General features: G+C 35.8%; 2 protein-coding genes across 3 annotated transcripts; both read right to left on the reverse strand.

The window, feature by feature from the left end:
- Window positions 1–176: 176 nt before the first annotated feature.
- LOC132623932 (uncharacterized) lies at window positions 177–6,197 on the reverse strand. Of its 2 annotated transcripts, XM_060338748.1 has the most exons (9): window positions 5,987–6,192; window positions 5,797–5,844; window positions 5,589–5,658; window positions 4,781–4,871; window positions 4,639–4,700; window positions 2,618–2,886; window positions 2,487–2,520; window positions 2,275–2,406; window positions 177–697 (listed from the first exon to the last, which is right to left on the reverse strand). In XM_060338748.1, exons 1-9 carry the CDS (start codon window positions 6,005–6,007, stop codon window positions 510–512), a joined length of 915 nt encoding a protein of 304 aa, XP_060194731.1. In that variant the 5' UTR covers window positions 6,008–6,192; the 3' UTR covers window positions 177–509. The 2 variants fall into 2 exon arrangements, with proteins under 2 accessions (XP_060194731.1, XP_060194732.1); XM_060338749.1 differs by lacking the exons at window positions 4,639–4,700; window positions 4,781–4,871 and having other exon boundaries at window positions 5,987–6,197.
- A 13,078-nt stretch (window positions 6,198–19,275) lies between these two features.
- On the reverse strand, window positions 19,276–19,986 carry LOC132621845 (uncharacterized). The gene has a single exon (XM_060336299.1). The coding sequence runs from the start codon at window positions 19,826–19,828 to the stop codon at window positions 19,388–19,390; it is 441 nt and encodes a 146-aa protein (XP_060192282.1). The 5' UTR covers window positions 19,829–19,986; the 3' UTR covers window positions 19,276–19,387.
- Window positions 19,987–23,665: the final 3,679 nt, after the last annotated feature.

Below are 23,665 nucleotides of genomic sequence, written 5' to 3' on the forward strand. Positions count from 1 at the left end.
CATAGGAATAATATTCAAGTCGAGGATAGAAAAGAGGGAGGACAATCCTGTTGTGGGAACCACTTGGCTCTCATCAAGGAAGATGCAAAAGCTCCTGCCCGATGGGCTTTACTAATCACCAAATTGGAGTAACTTAAAAGAGAAAGGATTTGGTTTAAACCTACAGTTTTAATGTGAGTCAGAATTAACTTTTCTTTGATAGAATTCACAGTTACTATAGATAATGGCATCATAGTTGGCTACATCAAATTTGATCTAAGAGTTGGCAGGGTGACTTAAACAGAATTAAATCAACTCCCTCCCTCATGGATTGAGTAAAAATGTAAAATCAACAAAAAAAAAAAAAAGCGAAAGTCGATTCAGACTGAGAATTTGCTCCATGCGCTATATAAAGGTCAAATTCTGCTCGAGGATGTAGAAAAATATAAACTCAACCCAGCAAGTTGGAGAGACATATACACGAGACTAAACCCAATCAGGTTCTAAGTTGGAACTTACAAGAAAGGGGGTCAGTAACTGAGCTTTATAACACGAGACACCCTCTGGAAAAAAACTGGACACATATTCAGGCTGAACGCGATTGTATCCCTCATCCATTCAGGGGCCACTCTCTCGAAAGTCCCCAGGGACAACATGCGGTACACCAATTCTGGTTCTGTAGATGCATTCTTTGTCACAGTCAAACTAAAAGATAATCCTGCACAAACCAAAAGGATGACCTTCAGAATGTAAGTTCCAAAAGTGACCGTTGTTATCAATGAAGTAATTGTATCTGAAATTTGGAGTGACCAAGCATGCTTCACTTAGCAAAGACAAGAAGAAACAGGAAAGTGCCACCAAGTTCAGTGGCAACTGTATCATTTCCTCTATACATCAAACTAGAGTAATGAGGCAAATATATATATATATATATATATATATATATATATATATATATATATATATATATTGTCTTGTAATCCACAATACAAACATATGGACATCTTCCTTGTCAGCATGTGTACTAAAAACAGCCAAAGACCACAAAGCACACTAAAGGACCCCAAGAAACTGCAGAAACATAACCATGTCCAGCTAGATGATCAAATAGACCTGTAGGATATTCACACCATTATTCTATATTAAGCTCTCGTAGCTCTCCGTGTGTGTGAGCGTATCACAACACATCAATTTTAAAGAGCAACTGTCACAATGCCCTACTTTAAATTGGAAACGAAAGAACAAAGGGAAGATTGAATAATTCAAAATTCTGATTCATCTAAATCAAGTTCAACATTAAAGAGCTGGCTTATAAGGGGCCTTAGTGATTCCTTTCTAATTTAGTGATTTTCATAATTAACAACACTATGTCAAGCCCGCTTTAGATCAGCTTTGTTCGTTGAGTGGCCAAACTGACCAAGTTCTCTTGAAAATCTGATCAGTGTTCAAAGTTCTATTTGACCTGAATTCTTCAAAATTTACAGAATACTAGTAAACACAAACTAGAATGCTACTATCAAATGAAAAAGTTCTAAACCAAAACAAGATGTAGTTACAATTGAGTGCACTATGGTAACAAAACTAAAATGAGACTAAGTCAAAATCATTTAGCTCAAATTAAACCATTAAAAATATAGAACATGCTCAGCACTCAAACAACTCCTGCTTGGTGATTATACCGCAGCAGTCGGTAAAATCACAGAAATGAAACTTAGAAGGAATTTGGTTCAAGAACTTGAAAAAGAGTTTTTGAAAAAAAAAAAAACACTTTGCAGATAGAAATAAACAATCAGAAGGTAAAGTTGCTGCCTGTGACCAGGAGGTCACGAGTTTGAGCTGTGGAAACAGTCCCTTGCAGAAATTTAGGATAAGGCTGTGTACAATAGACCCTTGTGGTCCAGCCCTTTCCCGGATCCCGCACATAGTGGGAGCTTAGTGCACCGGGCTGCCCTGCCCATCTAGGTTTCTGATTATTGGGGAGCACCATTTCATGTTTTAGTGATTACTTCTAGCAGGAAAGAAAAAAAAAAAAAAATGGACATACTGCCAACTAGTTATTATTAGGTCAAATTTATAATTTAAAAAAGAAACTAAAAGTTATGGCGAAACAAAACTCAAGTCATCAAATAAGGCAAATTTTGTAAGACTACTGAAACTTGAACAATGTCTCTGCAAATTTGAAAGATTTCAGCAAGGATTATCACATATCTACAGCTTAGGCAGTAGAAAATGGAAGTGGAAAGGAAGAAAAGGGACCAAGAAAATCCAGGACTACAGAGTTCCTCCAGAAATTACCGCTTGATTCATGAAGCGCTAATATGCATAATTCTTCATTTCCCGTCACAGTAGAAAATTTCATACCGACTAGCCACTGAACAAGGTCTTGGAAGATGCACGAGGCTGGAGAGATATCACTTGCACCATCACCTAAAATATCCCATTCAAATAATAGTTACATAAGAGGAGACATTGCATACTAAAATTCACAAGTATCAGTTGGGACAAACCTGAAATGTTAGCATTTCTTCTACAGCAAGCAGGCTGCAAAATATTGTCTGATGGTCAGAATAGTAAAATCCCAGCTCAACTTTACCACATGAACTAGCATATGTCATAGAAATTGGAGAGTAGAACTGACCTCGGTGTACCTATATGAACTCGTACTAGGTTGTTCAGGTCTAGTTGGAAGTTCTTCCAAGGGAGACAGTGTAACTGTGTCTTGTAAAGTGACCAAAGACTGCATACGGCATTTCCTTTTTGCTATGGTTGAGCCATCAAATGCATCTGGAAGAGAATCCCCAACACTAATAATTTGTCTGCTTTCTCCTTTATCACTGCTACCATTCAAACAGGTTCCCTCCTGATCAAGCTGTTGAAGCCTCTGAATTTCATCACGAAGTTCTTTATCTGCAGTTGCAATATCTATATAACTATTGGGATTTTGAAATTGGACACTTATTCAATCAAACAACAGAATGCAAATATTGATCTCCAAAAGTTCAAAAGTACACAGCAAAACCATCATAAGAAGCACCAAAATCTCCACAGAAACACAATGAATAGCTGCCTTTATAGACAATTAGCAAGACTTTGACTTATGCATGACAGCTTTGATACAGTGACCCAATAGTCTCCTTCTTTGTTTTGGGTAGCTCTCACTTCAAGAGCCAGCTTTTTGGGTCGAGTCAAGTTCAAGGTCGAATTCTTAATTTTGTATCAAAGCCAAACTCATCCTATTGTTTGGTCATCCAATTTTGGCCCATATATAATGTTACTTACGCTCCAATTTTCCAGTCCTGAACGTATGGGAAGGAGACATTAGAGTGTCCCACATTCATTGAGGGACTAAGTTGTAGTCTCTTTACCTCAAGAGCTCTAGCTTCTCGGTTGAGAAAGTTGTCGTCTCTTTACCTCAAGAGCTCTAGCTTCTCGGTTGAGTTCTTCAACGACTTTTTCCCCTAATAGACTTAATAAACTCTTTTGGTAGAAAATTAGGTTAATGTTGACGATCAAACTCGGAAAACCACAAAATCCGACTTCTAAACTAATATGCTAAATACCAAACATAATTGGTATATTGTTGATAGCAACAACTAGTTCTCACTTAAAAAGAGAGCTATATTTTTCTAATGTTGACCTGCTTAACTTCTGTTAAACATGTCAAAGCCAATCGGGAATCTCTGAACCTTAACTTTATCCCAGTCGGACTTGGAAACCCTTCTGATTTTCTGTTTAAGATCATAAGTTATCTTTAATAGTACACGAGACTTCACAATGTGAATAGAAACTCATCCAAGTATGTGGATCTGATGAAACAAACAACGTAAGAAACCAAGAGTAATGGACTATACTAGTCACTAGAAAGTTCAATATTCTAAATGATCTTTGCATTGTCTCAGTTTCTTAATTTAAAAAGATTTCATTGTCTTAGTTCATTTTGCACTGACCCTGGTTCCAATTACAGAATCAGACAAGACGTAAAACAAATGTCATGCTAAGAATGAGAGACCCGCAGTAGTGTGGTTGATTAGCAACCTACCCCATAGTAGATTATTGAACCATTACCAATATTGATGATCATAGACTACCATTATTAAAGCCCCCAAAAGGTAAAACCATAATCTGATCGGCACGTAAATAAAACCTGCTATTTGTCAGCCTCACAGAGTGGCATAAAAAAGAGTTTGCAAGACACCAGAAGGAAATCGCCATCTTCAGGAGTTCTGACCAGTAAGAACTATTTTTCAATTCAATGCAAAACCATATCCTCTGAAAAGAAGATGTGTCAAAACAAAAAACACAGATGAAGCGTTTAATTTTGTAGAAAGTAGACAAACAAAGCCACCAAAGTTAAAAGAATGTTTCTAGCAAAAAACCCTATCTTGTTAAGACTATAAAACAGGTACTGAAGCTAAACTTCTCTCTTTCCAAACGGACATAAAAGAATGACAGCGAGCCCTAAAAGGATTGAAATTTGAATGCCAATATTTTCTTCAACTTTAATTGTCGTAAACTTAACAACATATCCAATATTTTTAAAGCAATAATAACCTGCCTATCTGTCTTTCAGAAAATAAAGATAGGACTGTGGACATTATAAGAATTCTACCATGACTTGAACTTCCGTAACTAATTAATCAACTCCCAACATATCCTTACTCTTTAGGTTCTCTTCCATCAAAAGCGTTTGGTATTGAATCTTCTCTTCATCTTTGGCAGACCTGCAGCCAGGTTAAGTACACGTTTATATTCTTTTCACTATTCTTATTCAAATGACTAAGCCTTTCTCATAAGTGCAGACCTCATTGATGCCATTTCACTCCTCAACTCATTAACTTGTTCGCGTAGTCTGTCAGTTTCGTTTCTCAAGTATTCAATCATTTCATCGGCAGCTGGAAGAAACAAAGCTGCATGTCAAGCCTTCAACCAAGTTTGTCTCTAATGTAAGTAAAAATGAAAACAAAGTTTTCCAAGTACGGATTTCATCTGGATATATTATTGCATACTTTCAAGAGAAACTCAATGTACAGGATGTGTAGAAAATGACAAAAATTGCTACCGCTAATTATAGCAAATTTTCTTTCTGGCTTTCGCTTTGGGCTGGTATCCACAGTTAATCAAGAGAAGGACTTTAACATAGCCTTCTTGTAGCAGTTCCAGAGGATTCACATTTTGACAAAGAAAAAAAGGAGTTGATCAATTCTTGGAGGGCACACGTCCAAGGAGCAAGTGGTGTTCAAATTTCACCATATCTAGAAAGGTAAAATTCAGGAGAACCGGGAAGGTTAAATGGTATACAGAAAGATCCTCCTTAGTGGGGTTGATTTGGTCCTGGTGAAATCAAATATCCTCACAATGTGGCGGTTTCAGAACAAATAGTAGTTGAAATTCAGAACTCAAGATTAACAGTAAAACAATAGCACATCCATAGAGGTTTGCGTCATAACAAATAACAAACCAAACTACTTTCTGAGAAAAAAATATATAATTACAGCGAAGATACAATCTTTAAATTGGCAAAACGTAATCGCTACAAAAGAAAAAGGAAAACTTCCACAATTTAGTATTATTGGATAAATATCAATGTAAGCTTTCAAATATAAACATACCAGCTACATATTTCACAAATTTCTCCTCTTGTTCCCGATTCAGGTTCTCCATGCTCGTGTCTTTTTCTTTCTACAAAAAAAAAAAAAAAAAAAATTAAAAATGCTACTCTTGCAAACCACTGATAGTAAACAGGAAAACACACTACTTTCCACTCAACACAGCTCAAATATTAAATTTTAAAAATGAAGAGTAAAAATCCCCAAATACCTTAAGCTTAGTGTACTTGCCGTAGAGCTTGGAATAAAGCACCTCCATCTGAAACCCAAAAAAAAAAAAAAAAAACCCGTACAATTAAAACTACTAGTAACGGAAAATGCTGTTGATAACCCTAGCATTTAGATTTGAAGATTTTATTAGTGGAAAAAAAAGCATGTAAAGCTGAATTGAGGAACAAAACCTTGGGTAAAGAAGCTGACATTGGAAAATTTGGGGAATGGAACAGCTGTGTTGTTCAATTAAGCTTACGATTTCGAATGACAAGCTTTGGCGGGAGATATTGGGAGATTCCAAATTTGGAAGATTTGAGTTCTTTCTTTCTACCAAAATTCAAAGACACTTTCCTTTTGGGCCTCGGGTCGGGTTTATCGGCTTCATTTAGGGCCGAATAACAAGAATTACGGTAATATAATCTATTTGGGCTAACTCAGCGGTGTAGTTTGGGTCATTTACCCTTTTGTCTCCTTTTTTTTGCGCGGATTGTCCTCCTTTTGGGGAGCTCCCAACTTTTTTAACCCAAAAAATAACGTTTGGAACCAAACCAACCCTTTAAATAAAAAAAGAATTAAATTAGGCTTCACGCATAGATTCTGTGCGTGAAAGGCGTAACAAAAACCTACCAGAAATCTCCCATTTCCAGCATACTCTTCTCTTTCATTTCCTCCATTTTCACCCTTTCAACACACTTTTGCACTCCCAAAAACATGTCTCAAAGTTTTGAAACTTCAAAGTTTGCTATACAACCCGATATTTGTGAATGCGGTTATTACTGTAAACTAAAAACATCGAAGACCCAAGATAATCTGGGTCGTCATTTTTGGCATTGTAAAGTGCCCGAAGTAAGTGTTTTTACATTTTTTAGTGTTTTTTTTTCACGTCATCCACATCTTTTACTTTAAAAAACTGATTTTCTTGTAATGTTTATAGGATATGGGCAGTTGCACACTTTCGGTGGGAAGATAGCATTCACATGGATAAAACGGTGGCGGCGAAGTTTAAAAATTCACTTTTTGATAGAGATATCGCGACTTCACGTATCTCTAGAGATACCGCTAAATTGGACTCGCAATTTAAGCTTGTGGAAGCTGAAGAAAAAATTGAACTTTTGGAGGTCTTACTCACCGGTTCCAAAAAAAAAAAATGAATTTTGCTCAAGGCTAATCTTAGAGACGCTCAACACGAGAAAATAGCTTTGAAATAAAAATTTAAATTGTGGAAGATTATTTGTGCTAGCTTGTTGTTGTTTATTATTATTTATATGTATTTTTTTTTATTAAGTTTAATATTTCTATGGATTATGTTTTTTACTAGTTGTACCTTTTCCCCTATAATGTAATCGCACCCTTTATGTACTAATTTATTTATGTTTCTTTGTTAAATTATCAACTAATAATAGACTTTAACAATAAAAGCAAATTCAAAACATGCCAAACTAATTCAAATTGATGACTTCATCATAAAATAAAAATACAAATTAACAGCCTTAGTTCGAAACTTAAATGACCCATAATCTAAGACGGTGAGCCTAAATAGACCCTAATCGTCATCAGAACAGAAGTCCTCAATATCGTCCTCAGAACGATATTGGCGTTCTCTTAACACACATCATTTTTCAGGAGACGTTAATTCTCTACCGGTTGATGATGCTTGTTCTTCTGCCAACTTTAACATGTAAAATCTACAACGTCTTGCCAGGATTCTGTTGTTTTCTTTTCTAATCCTTTGTACGGCAAACTCGCAAGTTTCTGGACCTACTCGAGGCATGGTTATTGAGTACCTTGTTGGATTTGGAGCGTTGAGATTTTTCAAGTCACGAACAAGACGTTCTGATTTGGCAAGCCGATGTGACCGTTCTCGGCGTAACCCAGAATAATATTATCGCGGATCTGAATATTTCACACTGCAGAAATCATCATTACGCTATATAAGAAGGTGAGGATTCAATTCGTCTAGTTTGAAATCACTGTTATCACTCGAAAAACTGCTATGATTTGAACTATCATCATCACTGCTATTTGGTTTTTCAGAAAAGTACTTTCATTGCTTTGGGAGTAAAATAAAAGAGATTAATCAAAACCCTATAAAATATGATATTTAAACCTAAATATAATAAGTTTTCAAACTTACTTCGGAGCACTTTACAACCCCTAAAACAACGATCCAAATGTATATGTATACTTGATTAAATGAGCCAATATTATTGTACGCTAAAAAAATATTAAGTTCTATATAAAATATTTATATTCCGACGTTTTAAAACGTGACTAATCTTCAGTCAAAGTACGAAAAAAAACTTAAAGATAACAAGTTTTCAAACTTACTTCGAGGCACTTTACAACTCCTAAAACGACAATCCAAACATATATGTAATGAGCCGACATTATTTTACGCTAAAAGAATATTAAGTTCTATATAAAATATTTATATTCCGGTGTTTTGAAACGTGACTAATCTTGGGTCAAAGTACGGAAAAAAGCTTAATTTTGAGTTTGATTTCCAAAGAATAAAGGTTGGGGTCGGGAGAAAGAGGATTTCACGCACAGATTCTGTGCGTGAAGCCTAGTTTGGTTCTTTTTTTTTAAAGGGTTAGTTTAGTTCCAAAAGTTATTTTTTGGGTTAAAAAAGTTCCGGACCTTTTGGGGTGGTATTTAATTTTTGGCCCTCAAATTACTGGTCTTTAATTTTTTTTCCTTCGCTTAAAAAGGTGGCTAAAAATACCTCCAAGTTCTGGGTTTGAACCCCGGCTCAGTTAAAAAAAAAAAAAATCGCAAGACGAGGCTTTTGCAAAAAGTCTGCCTTATGCGCCAAACTTTGCCTTAAGACATGACTAAAAGTCTGCCATCTCTAGCAGACTTTTAGTTATGCCCTATCTCCGGCATACGTTCTATGTAACTTCGCCCGAATAGGCATAGGTTCCTAGAAACTTATGTGCTGCGAAATTATTATTATTTTTGACTCTGTTGGGTTTCAAACCCAGAATCTCGAGGTATTTTCGACCACCTTTTTAAGCGAAGGGAAAAAATTAAAGACCAGTCCGTATGAAGGAAAATTGTGCAAATTGCCCTTCTGTCTCTGTTTTGTGCTGGGCTTTAAATTTTACTCCTCAAGGTAAATAACTTTTTCGCGGGGCATAAGTTTATATTTCGTATCATGATATCTTACAAGTTATATCCTACGCCCTTAAAGATTAAAGACCCATTTGAAGGACAAACCGTTCAATTTGTTTTTGTAGTTTATCTTGCTTTGAGCTGCCAATTATTGGGCGGTTTTCTCTCTAAGAATTGAGTTGATTGGGGCTAAGTATGTTACCTAAATTGAAGCATGAGAACAACATGAATGTTGTAGGTCAGCAATGTACCCACTTTTTAATTTTCATATATGTCCCTAATAGTAAATAAACAATGTGTTACTATGAGTCGTACGTTTGTCATTTTAACAAAAAATAATAGCGAGTTCTCTTTCCTCTCTCTCCTCCTCCTTTCTTTTCATTCTTTCAGATTCTAATTTTTTTTCCCAATTCACATATTCAATCTAACAAAAGCTTGTTTCATAGTAAATTGTTGCTTCTCTTCACAGGTTTCAATCATTAAGCTATTACAATTCTATATTCAAAGGATAAATTGATATGACATGTTAAATATCTCTTCCGACTGCTGCAATAAGGGTTGTACCTTGCATTTGAGTAGTAGTATATTCCAGTATATTACAATCTTTCTATATTGTCACTTAAGTCCTATTATTTCTTTTACACTTTAGTCCCTCCCCAGTGGAGTTGGTTATATGTAGCTCACTTCTCAGTGAGCAGGGCAACTGATTAATGGGAATTATCTTACCTTCTTAGTTTTATTTCGATTTCCATTTATTTTCTCGCAATTCGATCTTAGTTCACATCATAAATATATTAAAAAATTGGAAAACAGATCAGACCCATACTGATTTGAACTCAAAATTGAGTTTTTAATCAGACAGATATTAACCTTCGGATGATTTTGCTGTTATTCTCCTCTATACTCTAATTTGGATCTCTGGAAAAGAAACAAAAGAAGCCATGTACGTGGATCGCCCGCCAACTTCGACTTTCGTCTCAGAAGACGTTAATGGCTGGAAGATTTCATTTTAAAAACATAGTGGACATCGAAATTAAGGGTACTGGGCGTTTAAGTAAAACAGATCGACAAAGAAATTGCAGTGAAAAAATTGGATTTCTTCTCTGCCAGGTGGGGTGGAGGAAAAAAAACAAAAAACCCATCTAGTTCATGTGTTGCTTATAGGGGTGGGCGTGCAGTTAGGTTTTTTGATTTTTTGAAAGTGGACATCGAACACCGAACACCGCACCGAATTAGTTCGGTTTGGTTCAGTTTCGATTTTTCTAATTTGTTTTTTTTTTCAACACCGAACACCGCACAGAATTAGTAGACCATATTCTTGTATGCTTTATTTTATCTTCCTCTTAAAAGTATTATTTGTCTGATAATCATTTATATACATTCAGCTAATTATTTTGATCAAGATGGTATACAAACCAATCCCAGATTGGAAAAAATGATTTAATATAGGCCACGAGTATTATTGAAGACAAATTTATTTATCCAATTTAAACCTATGGATGTTCTAAATAGTACATCTCACGTCCAGATTTTAATATGACGAACCAAACATCCGACAATAAACAAATTCTTTTTGTGCTTATTATCAATTATCTTCTATTTTGCATTATAATCTATGAATAATTTGTTCCATTCTTGTAGGCCCTTTTGATTTTTGAATGAAATTTTTTCCAGTTGAATCTTTGATGGCTTCTGAAATTTAGCAACTTCTTTTATTAATCATATACATTAATTTGGGCCTGAGAGAGTGGATTGAGTGTTGCAAAAAAAATTGTATTCATGTAGTAAATCTTCACACACAAAAAAAAACATCAGTTAAACCGAAATACCGAAGAACCGTTGACCCAGAACCGAACACCCAACAGAAACACCGAATTTTTCATAAAAAAAATCGAAACTGAACCGAAACACCGAATTAATTCGGTTCGGTCTAGTTTTTCGATTTTCGGTGTTTATGCCCAGCCCTAGTTGCTTGTTTGCTGACAAGGGCATATATGGAAATTAAAAAGTAGGAACATTCCTTTTTAGCATTATTAGATAGTAGACGGAGGCAGGCCACGATCCTCCAGATAATCGGCCCGATTTGGGCTAAGCATACATTGTATGTCCGGCACATCCCGAGAATAACCGGATCAATTGGGGGATCGAATTTGGGCGCGAACGGGTACGTGTAAACGTACATGAACCTTTCTTTGTAGTCGGTAATGGACTCGTCGGGGCCGGGGGAAAACACTTGCACCGGATGCTTATCCCATCCACAATCGGCCCGGACCCGATGTTACACCTCGAAAAAATTCATGTCGTCATGTGGTAGATAGACTAGCGGAGGGTGAGATAAATACGATGTCCCTACAAGTAAGAAAGGTTACTTGGCGATTCTAATTAAGATTCCAAAGACATTTGAGGCAACAGAAGAAAGTTCGCTGAGGAAGGCAAGGTATAAGTCGTGTTTTGGAAGGATTTTGCAAAGTACCGAGCTAATGTTGATTTAATAATGTCTCGAGGAAGAGTTGTAACGCTCCTTAGATTGTTAATGAAGTGTTAAACAAGTGCTAAGAAGGTTCCATAAGAATTGGAGATCAAACGAATCGACGAGATTAACTTCAAAAAAATGGAGTTATACGACCACTTATACGGTTCGTCTAAGGGTCCGTATAACCTTTAAAAGAAAGGAAAATTCCTGATGGTGAAATACGGTCACTTATATGGACCATATAAAGTTATACGGACCGTATAAGTGTCCATATAACATGATCGGGGCAGCTTTTTCTCTAAGTATAAATATGTGACCCAAGTTCATATTTTTCATTTTATATCTTCTCCAGTTCTCTCAAGACCTCTAGAAGGTTCCATACATTTCATTAACATAAATTCAAGGTGAATCCAAGATCAAACGCTAATAATTAGTGGAATCAAGTGCAAGGAGGCTAACAAGGGTTCATAGAAGCTAGAAATTTCCTTGGAATTGAAGTTAGGGTTTTCTCCAAGTGAAGTATTTTCATCCAAAGCCCATTCCTACATAATCAAAGGTGAGTTTTATGATCATTTCATGTTATTAAGAATGTTGAATGGTTGAAAGACTTGGATTGAGGAGGAAAGTGGAATATAGAGCTCAAATGTGAAAATAATGGTATTCTTGAATAGTGACTTGACTTGAATTATGGTTATTGACATGTTATGAGTATAATCTTGTTAAAAATGATATAAATGATGTTAAAGAAGCATTATATGAGGGTGAATGTGGTGTTGTATTATAGCTATGGTTATGGATGACTTTAAGAGGGAATTTTGAGAATTGAATAATGACTAATTTAACGAAGTTTATTGATTATGATATTGTGGGTGTGTTGTTGATGTTTGGGAGTTGTTATATTATATGGAGAAAGTTGTAGAAACAAAGGAGATGCTGCCCGATTTTCATTAGCTTTAGCTTAAAGCTTAAGTATGTTTCTGATTATCTAACCTTAGTACGAATTCCCTTGAATGTAGAGTTGTAAGATTGGAGGGAGGACGCTTAGTCGTTAAGGAAACATAAAGGTATGTGATGCTAGTCCCTTCTTTTTCTAAGGCATGATTCCTATAATATGACTTCCCTTATCTTTCCATGGCTTTCTCATATTCCAGAAATTATAAGTTTATGATTATTAAGGGCTACTCGCAAGATAATGATAATGATGACGATGAATCTAAATCTAGAAACCCTAAAGCTCATAACGTGATACTCTTATGAAGCTAATGATCCTTATATGATTCCTTGATGCTGATCATTGTTGTTAGACTCACCTTATGATGCTAGTTCCTTCAAGGTGAGACATGATCATCATGACTACTCCATAATGGAATCGGGGGTTCTCGACCTTACGTCGCCCCGATAGAATTGTAGCTTTACTTGAGTTCTAATGCATGCTTTATGATAAGTATATAATGATGAGATTACACCGCGCCTACATGGCCGGGTAGACACCGCTAAGGCAGGTGGCATATACACCATGTCTAGATGGCATGGGCAGACATCACTAATGGGCGACATAAGATGTTTACCCCGGACGCGGGCTGATGATGATCACACCGTACCTATATGGTCGGGCAGCTTATATATGCATACTCGATATGATGTTGTTTATGATGTAAGTTAGCATGCATGATTCTGTTTTAAGAGACATTCAGTTGCAGGTTGTTTCCTTACTTGATGTTTCCTTATCTTTTCGACATGTTATTATTGTTCATGCCTTACATACTCAATACATTGTTCATACTGACGTCCTTTCTTTTTGGACGCTGTGTTCATGCCCACAGGTAGACAGGGAGGCTGCCCAGATTCTTAGAAGATATTCGGCAGATTCATAGGAGCACTCCACTATTCCGAAGGTGCCATTTGTTGATACATTCTTTTGTGTACATATTTGGGTACGACGGGGTCCTGTCCCGTCCTTATGTCTTAGTACTCTAGTAGAGGCTCGTAGATACGTATGCGTGGGTTGTAATTGTCTTATAAATACATCAGTGTATATTGTTGTATATCATTTCTGCAGCCGTGAGGGCTTATGTATATTTATGTATTGCATTGGAGATTATGTGTGTGTCCAGGATGGGTATGATGATTAGTGTAATGAGTGGTGCTCGGCAGTCAGCTCCGGGTACCCGTCATGGCCCTTTGTCGGGTCGTGACACCCGAGGGAGGAGATCCTCTGTAATTGACGAAGGGTACCGCCTCACGTCGAAACCCCTATTCGCGATTTGTACCGATTTCTCAACGGCAAACTCGTGATTATAATTGGGTTTGGACGGTATTGTGTTCAAGGTTATAATTGGGTTTGGACGGTATTATGTCCAAGGTTATAATTGGGTTTGGACGGTATTATGTCCAGGGCGGTTGGTTCCACAAAGGTTTTGCCTTTGGGTTTAGAAGTAGGCTCGGTGCCCAGGGAAGAAATCGAGGGTACGTCCTGGGAAGCAGAATCAGTGTTGGCTGATATTTTAAAGATAAAGGAGTTGGTATGAAGATTTGAAGGTTTGAAGATGCAGATGAAAATCTCAAGGCAGGAACGAAATGATGAAATATGAAAGATTAGAAGGGTTGAAGACTCGGGTTGAACTTTGTTGCAGAAAACGTTGAAGATTCAAGCAAGGAGGGAAGTTAACAAAGAAGCTTAAGATCAGAGAAGTAAGAAGTGAGAAGTAAGAAGTGAAAATGGAAAGTAAAAAATGAGTAACTTTGGCCCTTATATAGACTATTTAATGTAGCGGTTACAGAGGTTGGCCAATCGAGAGACGACACGTGTTCGAAAATTAATGGGACGTGACTTGAAGCGACGTGGGTTAAGGCGGTTCCCGAGGCTGGCCATTCGGGGTGAGACACGTGGCCGAAGTCAGAAGGATGTGACATAACGTTTCCCGCCTAATTTGAAGATAAGAACGAGCTTGTGAAACCACCGGTTTTGGGACTTATCCACTTCCCGTCACTCCGATAAAACTATGATCCGGAAAGTGTGGGGACTATCTGTATACGGTAAAAATCGATTCAATGTGTGACCGGTGAGACCGGAACCGAGGATAAGTCCAAATGAGCACGAGCATGTTCGATCTTTTCTTCGGGGTGTCGTACCAGATGTAATTGACCCGAGATAACAAAAGCGTGTTCGTTGGTCTGGATTCACCAAGCCTAAATCAACGTGTCCGTTGGTCCAGATAACCGGTTGTGAGGTTGCCACGCGTCAGAAAACCGTTCTGCCATTTGCACTGACGATCGTACGGGTGTCAGACCGTACGGTCATACCTTATCTTTTTTAGGGTTTCTTTATTCATAAAGGCTTTTGTATTGCATTCATGGCCCATCAGGCATACCTATAAATAGAGGACATTCCTCCCCATTTTTAGGTTAGCTTCTTTTGCATATCTCAACATTGTAATCATCAAATATACAAAAACTCTCTCTCAAAGATATTGGTCCAGATTTTGTGGTGTTTTCCATTAATTTGCTTAACCTTTCGATATTATTTAATATATATAGCATAAATCATCAATCATCATACACACATATATATAACACAAGCACCTATACATATAGATATAGCTACAAACAAATCCATTGGCACGTCACGCTTTAAAGTTCATCCACATATCCTATACCTCACTTGTACAAATCTATCTCTTCATATAGCTGTATTCATTCATATTTTTCTTTTATCTGTTAACGTATTTGCTTACTCATGGTTAGAATCAGATCATAAGCCATAGATGATAGATATATTAACTTCATCTCAACTGCCTTTTCGTGTTAAATTAATTTAATTTATGTCAATTTTAATGTGAAAGAGTTTGATTACTTAGCTTGGATGCATGGTTCCATATCTTAATTGCCGTTGCATTGTTTTCTTTATTAGACCTAAGGGGTCCTTCCAATAGATTATTTGTGACTATTCATTATCTTTTAATCTTGGCAAAAGTTATAGATAGCCCCCTAAACTTTGTCACATTTTTCTCTGGGCTACCTAAACTGAGAGTTGTACCTATTGGGTACCTAAACCAGTCTAAATTGATCCTATTGGGTACCTTTTGCCTATGTGGCGCCTACATGGCGCAGCAATTGATTCCATTTTTTCTTGGGCGCGTGGACAACCCTTTCATCCTTAAATTTTTTTTTTTGGTTAAAATTTTACCTCTTTTAAATAAAATTTAATAGATAAATTAATAAAAAATTAACCCACCTGCCCAACCCCCACCCCCGCCCGTCTGACCCCACCCCACCCCTCCCCTTTTTCCCGTCTATCACAACCCCTCCCCTTTTTCCACTGTGACGTTCTGTTCAATTCTTCTTCTTCTTCTTCTTCCTTTTTTTTTCCTCTTCTTCCTCTTCATTATAACAATTCATTTCTTTTAATTATTTATATAAAATTAATTTGTGAATTGGATGTTATTTCTTACCACCATTTTTTTTGTCCTTTTTAGATATGAAAAGTAACATTACCATCTTGTTCACCGGAAAAAATGAAGATTTACCATTACTATGACTCTTTTTTTTCATCTCACCTTTCATTAAAGGTTGGTGGGTCTTATAAAGACATTGATAGACCTAAATAAGAGAAGTAAAAGGAAATAAATTATTGGTGGGGTGGGGGGACGGCGGTTGGGGGTGGTGGTGCAGCGGCCAGTGGTGGGGGAGCGGCGGCTGGTTGCAGTTGAGGGGGGGCGAGGCTGGTTGCAGTTCGGGGGGGGGGGGGGGGGGGGAGGGGGCGGCGAAGGGGATGAAAATTGGGGGGGGGGGGTGGTTGTATAATTTATTTTTTAATTATTATGATGGACCCCCCCCCCCCACCGCCACGTGTCATGTTTTCATTTGACAAAGTTGCCACGTCACGGAGAGTAATACACTCTCCTAATTTTACTGATTATTGTGAAAAAGGTACCCAATAGGATCGAATTTGGACTGGTCTAGGTACTCAATAGGTACAACCCTCGGTTTAGGTATCTCAGAGGAAAATGTGGCAAAGTTTAGGGGGCTATCTATGACTTTTGCCTTTAATCTTTTGTGCTCCCTTCGTCCATTTTTATTTGTCACGTATACTAAAAATTATCTATAGTCCAGTTTGGCCTGTTTTACTTTGATGGTTGATTTGTGATTCAATGTATGCACAGAGTACAGGCTCTGGATACTTGGGTCCTGTTTGGCGAACTCTTTTTGGATAAATTATCATAATTCGTGAAGACTTGTCACTTATCCAAGAGATGTTGGTTGAGTTAGGACAAATCTATGCCAGACTTAAAACAGAGAACGAACTCAAAATTTTAATTTATGGGTTTTGTACTACAATTTTTTTGTTTACCAAGTTTCAAATAAATTAGTTATACATATTATTTAGTGAATCAACCTTTTCCTTTCCTGAATATCAAAATAAATATAATCTTATTATAGTATAGGGGTAATTTTTTTTTAAAAGTACTCAAGCCAAAACAATAAATTCGATCAATTGAATAGTGGTTGACTTTACGACTAAGCAAAGCCATTTTGGATTTATTGAAGATGTTTCTGTAGTACGAAGGATTCGGATTCTGGGTATCTAGCATTATATATTGTGCATTGTCTGCTTGTGGGAAAAGGGAAATGGCAGATACATTTAAAGGGCAAATGCATGGCTTGGTACCTCTATTTTTGCCTAAAGCTTCAATTATAATGCACAGAGAAAAAGTTTACTAGAAGCCGGTCACATATTCACATGCATATCAAATGTGATATGTGCAAGATATAGTGCATTATTTTCAATGATTCAACTTCAACCCTTACTACATGGTAAATCTAGAAAGAGTTATGAAAAATAAATAAATTATACTCCCTCCATTCCACTTTATATGATATTCAATCTACATACAACAAAGTACTAGGTACTACACAATTTATTATTCAATATACATCTACATACATACTATAAAGTACTACACAGTTTATTATTCAAAATATTTAAAATCGTGGTCAAGAAAACAACCATTGGCTATTCAACTAGTACGTGCAATGAATCCAACCTCGTTCATTTTGTAAACAATTAAGGCACCTGAAGTTGTATTTAAGTACTATTACAATTTAGCATGAAGCATTTAAGTTAAAATCAACCAAAAAGAATGACCAAAAAAAGGGTAGAAAAGAAAAGAAAGTACTAACTCACTAATCAAAGTTGACAAACCAAACGACAAGAATTGTGATGAAATGGTAAATATTTCTTCATTCTTAATTAGCGTCTTGAGTTTAAGTTCTGCTGAATACAAAATCGTCTTGTGTTAGGGAGCGCTTTATTCCAAACATGGACTTCCCGACCCAAATACAAATTTAATTGGCCCTAATGTGATTGTGTGCACACTATTTCAAAAATCAAATGAGAGGTGTCCAATCTCATTCTTGTTTTCTTCAGGTCGTAAATTAAATCATAGGTCCCTAACCCCACCTAGCTTTGTCAGAAAGCGCAGGTATGGGAACAAAGCAAAAATACGAAGTAAAATGAGACAGAACTTTATATTGTACTATCAATCAACTTTTTATCTCTCCTATTGGACTTTTTCGCCATGATCTATGTCAATTTCATACCAACTTGCCCCACCACACCTTTTCCATTACCAAACCAACCCTAAGTTTTCAATCTCAACATCATTAAATTTATAAATTTCTGCCTCTTTACTAAAATAAAGATTAAAATAGTGATATCTTGCCTTGTATGTCAAAAAACCTATTTTTATTGACATGGGCTGTTTGTCATTGTTTAACCGTTAACCAATTACCAATGCATGCGTATAAAGATTCTTCCTGACTCTTTAGTACTACTACATCTTTACTGAAAACGAGTGTGTCAGCCAACAATAAGAAGAATAAAGTAATAAAACTATTTTTCATTATCACTTTCTTTCCCCTGAATGTCTACATAAATTTATACTAAGAAAAAACCTTACCAGCTACTTAATTTGTTTTAAATTTTGAGTAACAGATCTACAATCTGAATTTTCATTATTTAAATTCAATTTCTTGATACTCATACTTCTTGTTTGTAACAATTTCGGGATACATTTGACGCCTATTGCCTTTATTATGTATCCGCCCTTGACGACATTTATAATCTCTTCATCATTTTATCATAGGCACCTTTAAAATTTTGAAAATACTTTTGGGAACTACTAAAGACTATAAAAAGTTAAAAAAGCAAAAAAAAAAAAATGGTTTTGGTAATGCTGGAAGTTGAATGATAGCTACATTCGAATTGCTAAATCTCATGCTACATAAGCTATTATGTCCCCCATAATGTTTGTGACTCCCAAACGTATTTATAGGTTCAAATTACTGTACAAAGTACACAAATCTTCTCATCGAAATTAACAATTTTTTTTTTATCATTAAAGATAATTTTTCAAATTCTCGAAATTGATGAGTTTTAGCTTTTCCTATGACATTTCTTCTTCAATTACTGCTAATACTAGTGTTGAAGAAAGTACAAAAAGCAAGTGCCAAATCTCGTCCATGGATATTAGTTCAATGTTTGAACTATCAAGCAAAAACTAAAGTAAAACTTTAATCAATCACTTTACTCTAGGCATAAAAGATGAAATTTTGAACTAATTTTATGCTTCAACCCTTTACACAAAATTAATAAGAAAGTAGTAATAAATTAGAAAAAAAACCAACTAAATAGTATGGGAAATAATCAAAATAACTATCAATCATGTCTGGTAAATGAATCACAACGGAACACCTATCAAGTTTGGTATCCAAAGTGAACTTTTTAGATCAAAATTACGATACTGTGATCTCTTAATAATTAGGTTATTCATAGAACTTCACCGTAAAAATGGAAAATTACGCAATTAAAGAGATATATACTCTGGAACAGAACAAAATCAGAGAGAATTAATAAGTTATAACTCCTAATATATGACTAAAGTATTTATTTTTCTCTAATTAATCAGGTACAAATACAATATACCTAGTGAATTAATTTAATTTACTCAGGTATGCTCACAAGTACAGGTCGCCAAGCTCTCCTCATTAACCGTTGCCGGAAAGTCGCCGATAATGGCCTAAGCGAACGTAACCCTAACCCTATTCTCCGACCACTACCGCCGCCGTTACCAGATGTTGCTGGCGATAATCCCTGTCTCGTATTCTCCGAAAACGAAGGAGGCGACGAAACAAACAAGTCCTTAAGCTTGTGACTTACCACCAGTTCATTCCCCTTTTCCGTCGAATCGCGGTGTCGATCCGGCGAACAGATTTCCCGGCGCGGGGGTCTACGGCCACTGCCACTTCCGCCACGGGTGAGGAGCATACGGAGGGTTTTTCGGCGGCGGAGGTGTACAACTGGGCTTGTTGTTGGGCTACGTGTTGGGCTTCCTGCTACTGCACATTGAGTTGCGAGTAGCTTGAATTTCTGCAAAGTAGCCATTTTTTCCTTACGATCTGAGGTAAGTATCGCTACAAATTAAACAGTAACTTTTTTTGGCAAAATGGGAGTGAAGAGAGGGGAATTGGGAAAGGACGGGGGATGTGGACCGTCTGCTTGCGTCTTTTAAGGCTTATTCCTATTCTTTATCCCATTTGCAAGCCTGTTGCGGTATTATTCTCAAACTGTGAGAAACGTGGCCTCTTTTCCCAAGTTCGGAACCAGTCTACACCTGTGGGTCCCGTTCATTCTTTCTACCATACCGTACAAACTTTGTAGCTTTGAATTTAACTTTGTGTATTTACTGGACAAATAAAAAAATTATGTTATCACTATATTAGGTTATTTATTGCATTATTTAATTTGTAGATTTAAAAATTCCTATAATCTGTTACATGTTGTTTTAGATAAATTTTTGTGAAAAATTCATAAATAGCTATAGTTTAGAGCGTAGTTAGGAGATGTAGTTACCGTTTGCGTACTTACGCAAACTTAGATATAGTTGTGTATTTAGCAGCTATATCAACAAATAATGTATCAGTTGAGCGTATACAGTTACAAGCGTTTATTGTGTGTTTGCTACACAACTCAAAATGTAGCTACGTTTCTTAATTTTTTGAAATTATAATTATATATCCTATGTAAAATCTAAATGTTTGCCATGTCGCATAATATTTCCTAATTGAACTATACAAAGAATTCGACATGTTACTTTTACATTTCAGCTTTATGTTAATCAATTTTAATGTGTTACTACGTGATATTTTCACAAACTCACGCTTACTATACATAGTTAATGTAGGAGTCCGGAGCCTAAAGGACATAAAAATATACGGTATAAATCAAAAGGGGTTAGCCAAAAATTTTGAGACCAAAACGGGTATAACGTGGACTGATCCACGTTATACCCCAATTTTTTTTTTCCATTGTCAGACATATTCACGGAAAAATTAAAAAAAAATTAAAAGGTATAACGTGGATCAGTCCACGTTATACCTTTCATTAAGTTTTCCCCCCGGCGTTTTACAAATACTTTGTAAGATGTTGCCTCTATTTAAATCATATTCGACTGTGTTTTTAATAAAAAAAATTTATTGATTTTTTTAATTTTTAAAGCATATAGTTAATTTCAGTGATTAACTGAAATAAATATTTTAACACATGCAATAATTAAATATGTGTTATATATGCGAACATAAATAAAAAATAAAATATAAATTAAATAAACGCCACACATTAACTGAGTAGTAAATGTTAAATTACATACTAACTATTAAACGGCACAAGACATGTTATATATTCTTGGAAGATTACATAAGGAAACAACGATCGTACAACTTAAGAAAAAACATAAAAATCAACAAGCAATAACAACTACTGATTTCTGTCAGGGCAGCGATTCTTGTTATGACCTGTTTGCTTGCACGTACTACACTTTCTAGCCATGCGAGCAGGAGCTATATCCATTTCATTCCTCCTTCTAGTTGTAGTCCGTGCTCCTGAACCCGAAGTAAGTTTTGTTTGAAAAAATATAGCGTTTGACTGTAAGGTTATTTTAGTCAACTTTATATGTCGAGAAAATTAGTCAGCCTTATTTTCAAAAATTGAAACCGCAGAAGTGAAATTGACATTCACAGCTACATTACCCCGGGATTTTTACGTTGAAATCTATTGCGTATCATCATCTTATAAGTACATAAAACTGAAAATTTCAGGCCAATTTAGGGGGAAAATTGAAATTAAATGGGATAAAAGGTATTTTTTTTAAAATAGGCTCGGCCAAAAAATACGCAAGTTCAAAAAAAAAAAAAAAAAACGCGTAAAACGGACGTCCGAGTACAAAGTTATGACCATCTAAAGTTTGACCATTTTACAATTAGTTTTTCTCCCTATATTTTTTAGAATTATAGAGAAAAGACATCATTTCCCACTGAACTTGACAGCAAAACTCACTTTAACAATTAAACTTTACTTGTAATTATTTACCTTCTAAATAACTTTTAAGTAAATTAAATACCACCTTAATGGGTGACGTGGCAAGAAAGTGTACCCAACTTCTTAAAAGCGGGTGAAAGGAAAAAAAAAAACACTAAAAGTGGCCCCAATTGTACATATTTCATCTTCTAATTGGATGATATATTAATATTTTATTTTTCATTTTAAATTAACTTTTTCCTTTTCTTTGTTATTCTTTTCCCTTTCTCCTTCGTCTCCTTCTTCCCCATCCTCCCACGGTATCTGCTCTCTATCCTCATCTCCTTTCTTCTTCTTTTTTTTTATTTTTTTTTCCTTCTCTTTTTAATTTTAATCCTCATCTGCTCTCGATCTCCTTCTTCCTCTGTATCACAGAAGGATTTCACAGAGGAGAAGTTTGAATTAGCAGTAAAGAGTCAACGCCATTAAAATGATGCAAGATCTAATTTTTGTTGCCAATACAACAGCTATATCCAACGACATTTTTTTATGCTTAGTTAGGAGGTTTTTACACATAAAAAAAAAGGGAAAGAAAAGATAAAAAAAGTAAAGTGGATGGGTTTGGCCGGTCACTCGAATAGAAAATTTGGTTGCTAAAAGTTTTCAATGACCGGATTGAAATCTAATCATAAACTTTTAACTTTGAGGCTTTTAATTATTAGAACTTGTCCGAATTTTCCCGTTGTTGTTAACTACTTGTACTTCAACAAACTGTTAGGTTTGTTTCTCTTGGCTCTTTCATTTGGACCGATAAATACGATATTAATCTCTTGGCTCTTTCACTGCTTGTAAATGCTTTTTCAGGTAAAGACATTATCAAATATCAATTTACGAAAATGAAAAATCTGAAGTAGAAAGGAAATAAAATGGACCTTGATATGAGATTTTACCATTGATGAATGTCACTTTTAGGGAGGAGATGCATTAATTTTGGGTGTAAGGTTCAAACTAATTTAGAGGAATAGAAGAGGATGGAAGTGAGGGAAATAGAATTTTCTAAAGTAGGAATTAGAATTTAGAATATGGGGTGGTCCTTCATGGCGGAAGGAGGACGTTGGTCGGTGTTAGGGAAGAAGGAAGAAGATGAAGTGGAAAATACAACAGCTATAGCTAACGACATTTTTCACGTGAAGATCTGCCATGGATGGATGTGGAAGAAGAAGGGAGAAACAAAAGAAATAATAAAATAAATTTTGAGAAATTAAAAAAAAATGACGTGGACCTAACACTCACCTCTCAACTGGTATGTGTCACGTAAGGTTCACAATAATTCACGTATAAGTTGTCTAAAGAGGTAAATAATTATTAGTTAAGTTTAGTTGTTAAAGTGAGTTTTCGTGCCAAGTTTATAGGGGAAAAGATGTCTTTTCTCTTATATTTATATTCAAAATAAAGTTATGTCTTGATTAAAAATAACACGCTTAAATCAAAATCTTAAAAAATAAAACACCTTAAAGTTTTCAAACAAAACTTACTTTGGGTACCTTTTCAACCCCTAAAATGATTATCCGAGCGTCTACGTATCCTTGATGTATTGAGCCTACATTATTGTATGCAGAAAAAATATCAGGTTCTATACAAAATATTGACGTTTCGGAGTCTTGACACACGACTAATCGTTGGTCAAAGTATGGAAAAAGCACTAAGTTTTTTCAAACAAAACTTACTTGGGGTACCTTTTCAACCCCTAAAATGACTATCCGAACGTCTACGTATCCTTGATGTATTGGGCCTACATTATTGTACGCAAAAAAAAATATCAGGTTCTATATAAAATATTGACATTTCGGAGTCTTGATACACGACTAATCATTGGTCAAAGTATGGAAAAAAACACTAAGTTTTCTCAGCTAAAACGTGCATAAA

Source organism: Lycium barbarum, chromosome 12 (assembly GCF_019175385.1).
Source record: "Lycium barbarum isolate Lr01 chromosome 12, ASM1917538v2, whole genome shotgun sequence".
NCBI lineage: Eukaryota > Viridiplantae > Streptophyta > Magnoliopsida > Solanales > Solanaceae > Lycium > Lycium barbarum.

What these genes read in the sequence shown, in the direction of transcription:
- LOC132623932 (XM_060338748.1), bottom strand. Translation starts at nt 6,007, where the DNA reads ATGTCAGCTTCTTTACCCAAG. An exon ending in AGTGAAATGGCATCAATGAG is followed by an intron (nt 4,701 to 4,780) that starts GTCTGCACTTAT and finishes ACCTGGCTGCAG; the next exon opens with GTCTGCCAAAGATGAAGAGA. An exon ending in AAGAAATGCTAACATTTCAG is followed by an intron (nt 2,407 to 2,486) that starts GTTTGTCCCAAC and finishes GGGATATTTTAG; the next exon opens with GTGATGGTGCAAGTGATATC.
- LOC132621845 (XM_060336299.1), bottom strand. Translation starts at nt 19,828, where the DNA reads ATGGCTACTTTGCAGAAATTCAAGCTACTCGCAACTCAATGTGCAGTA.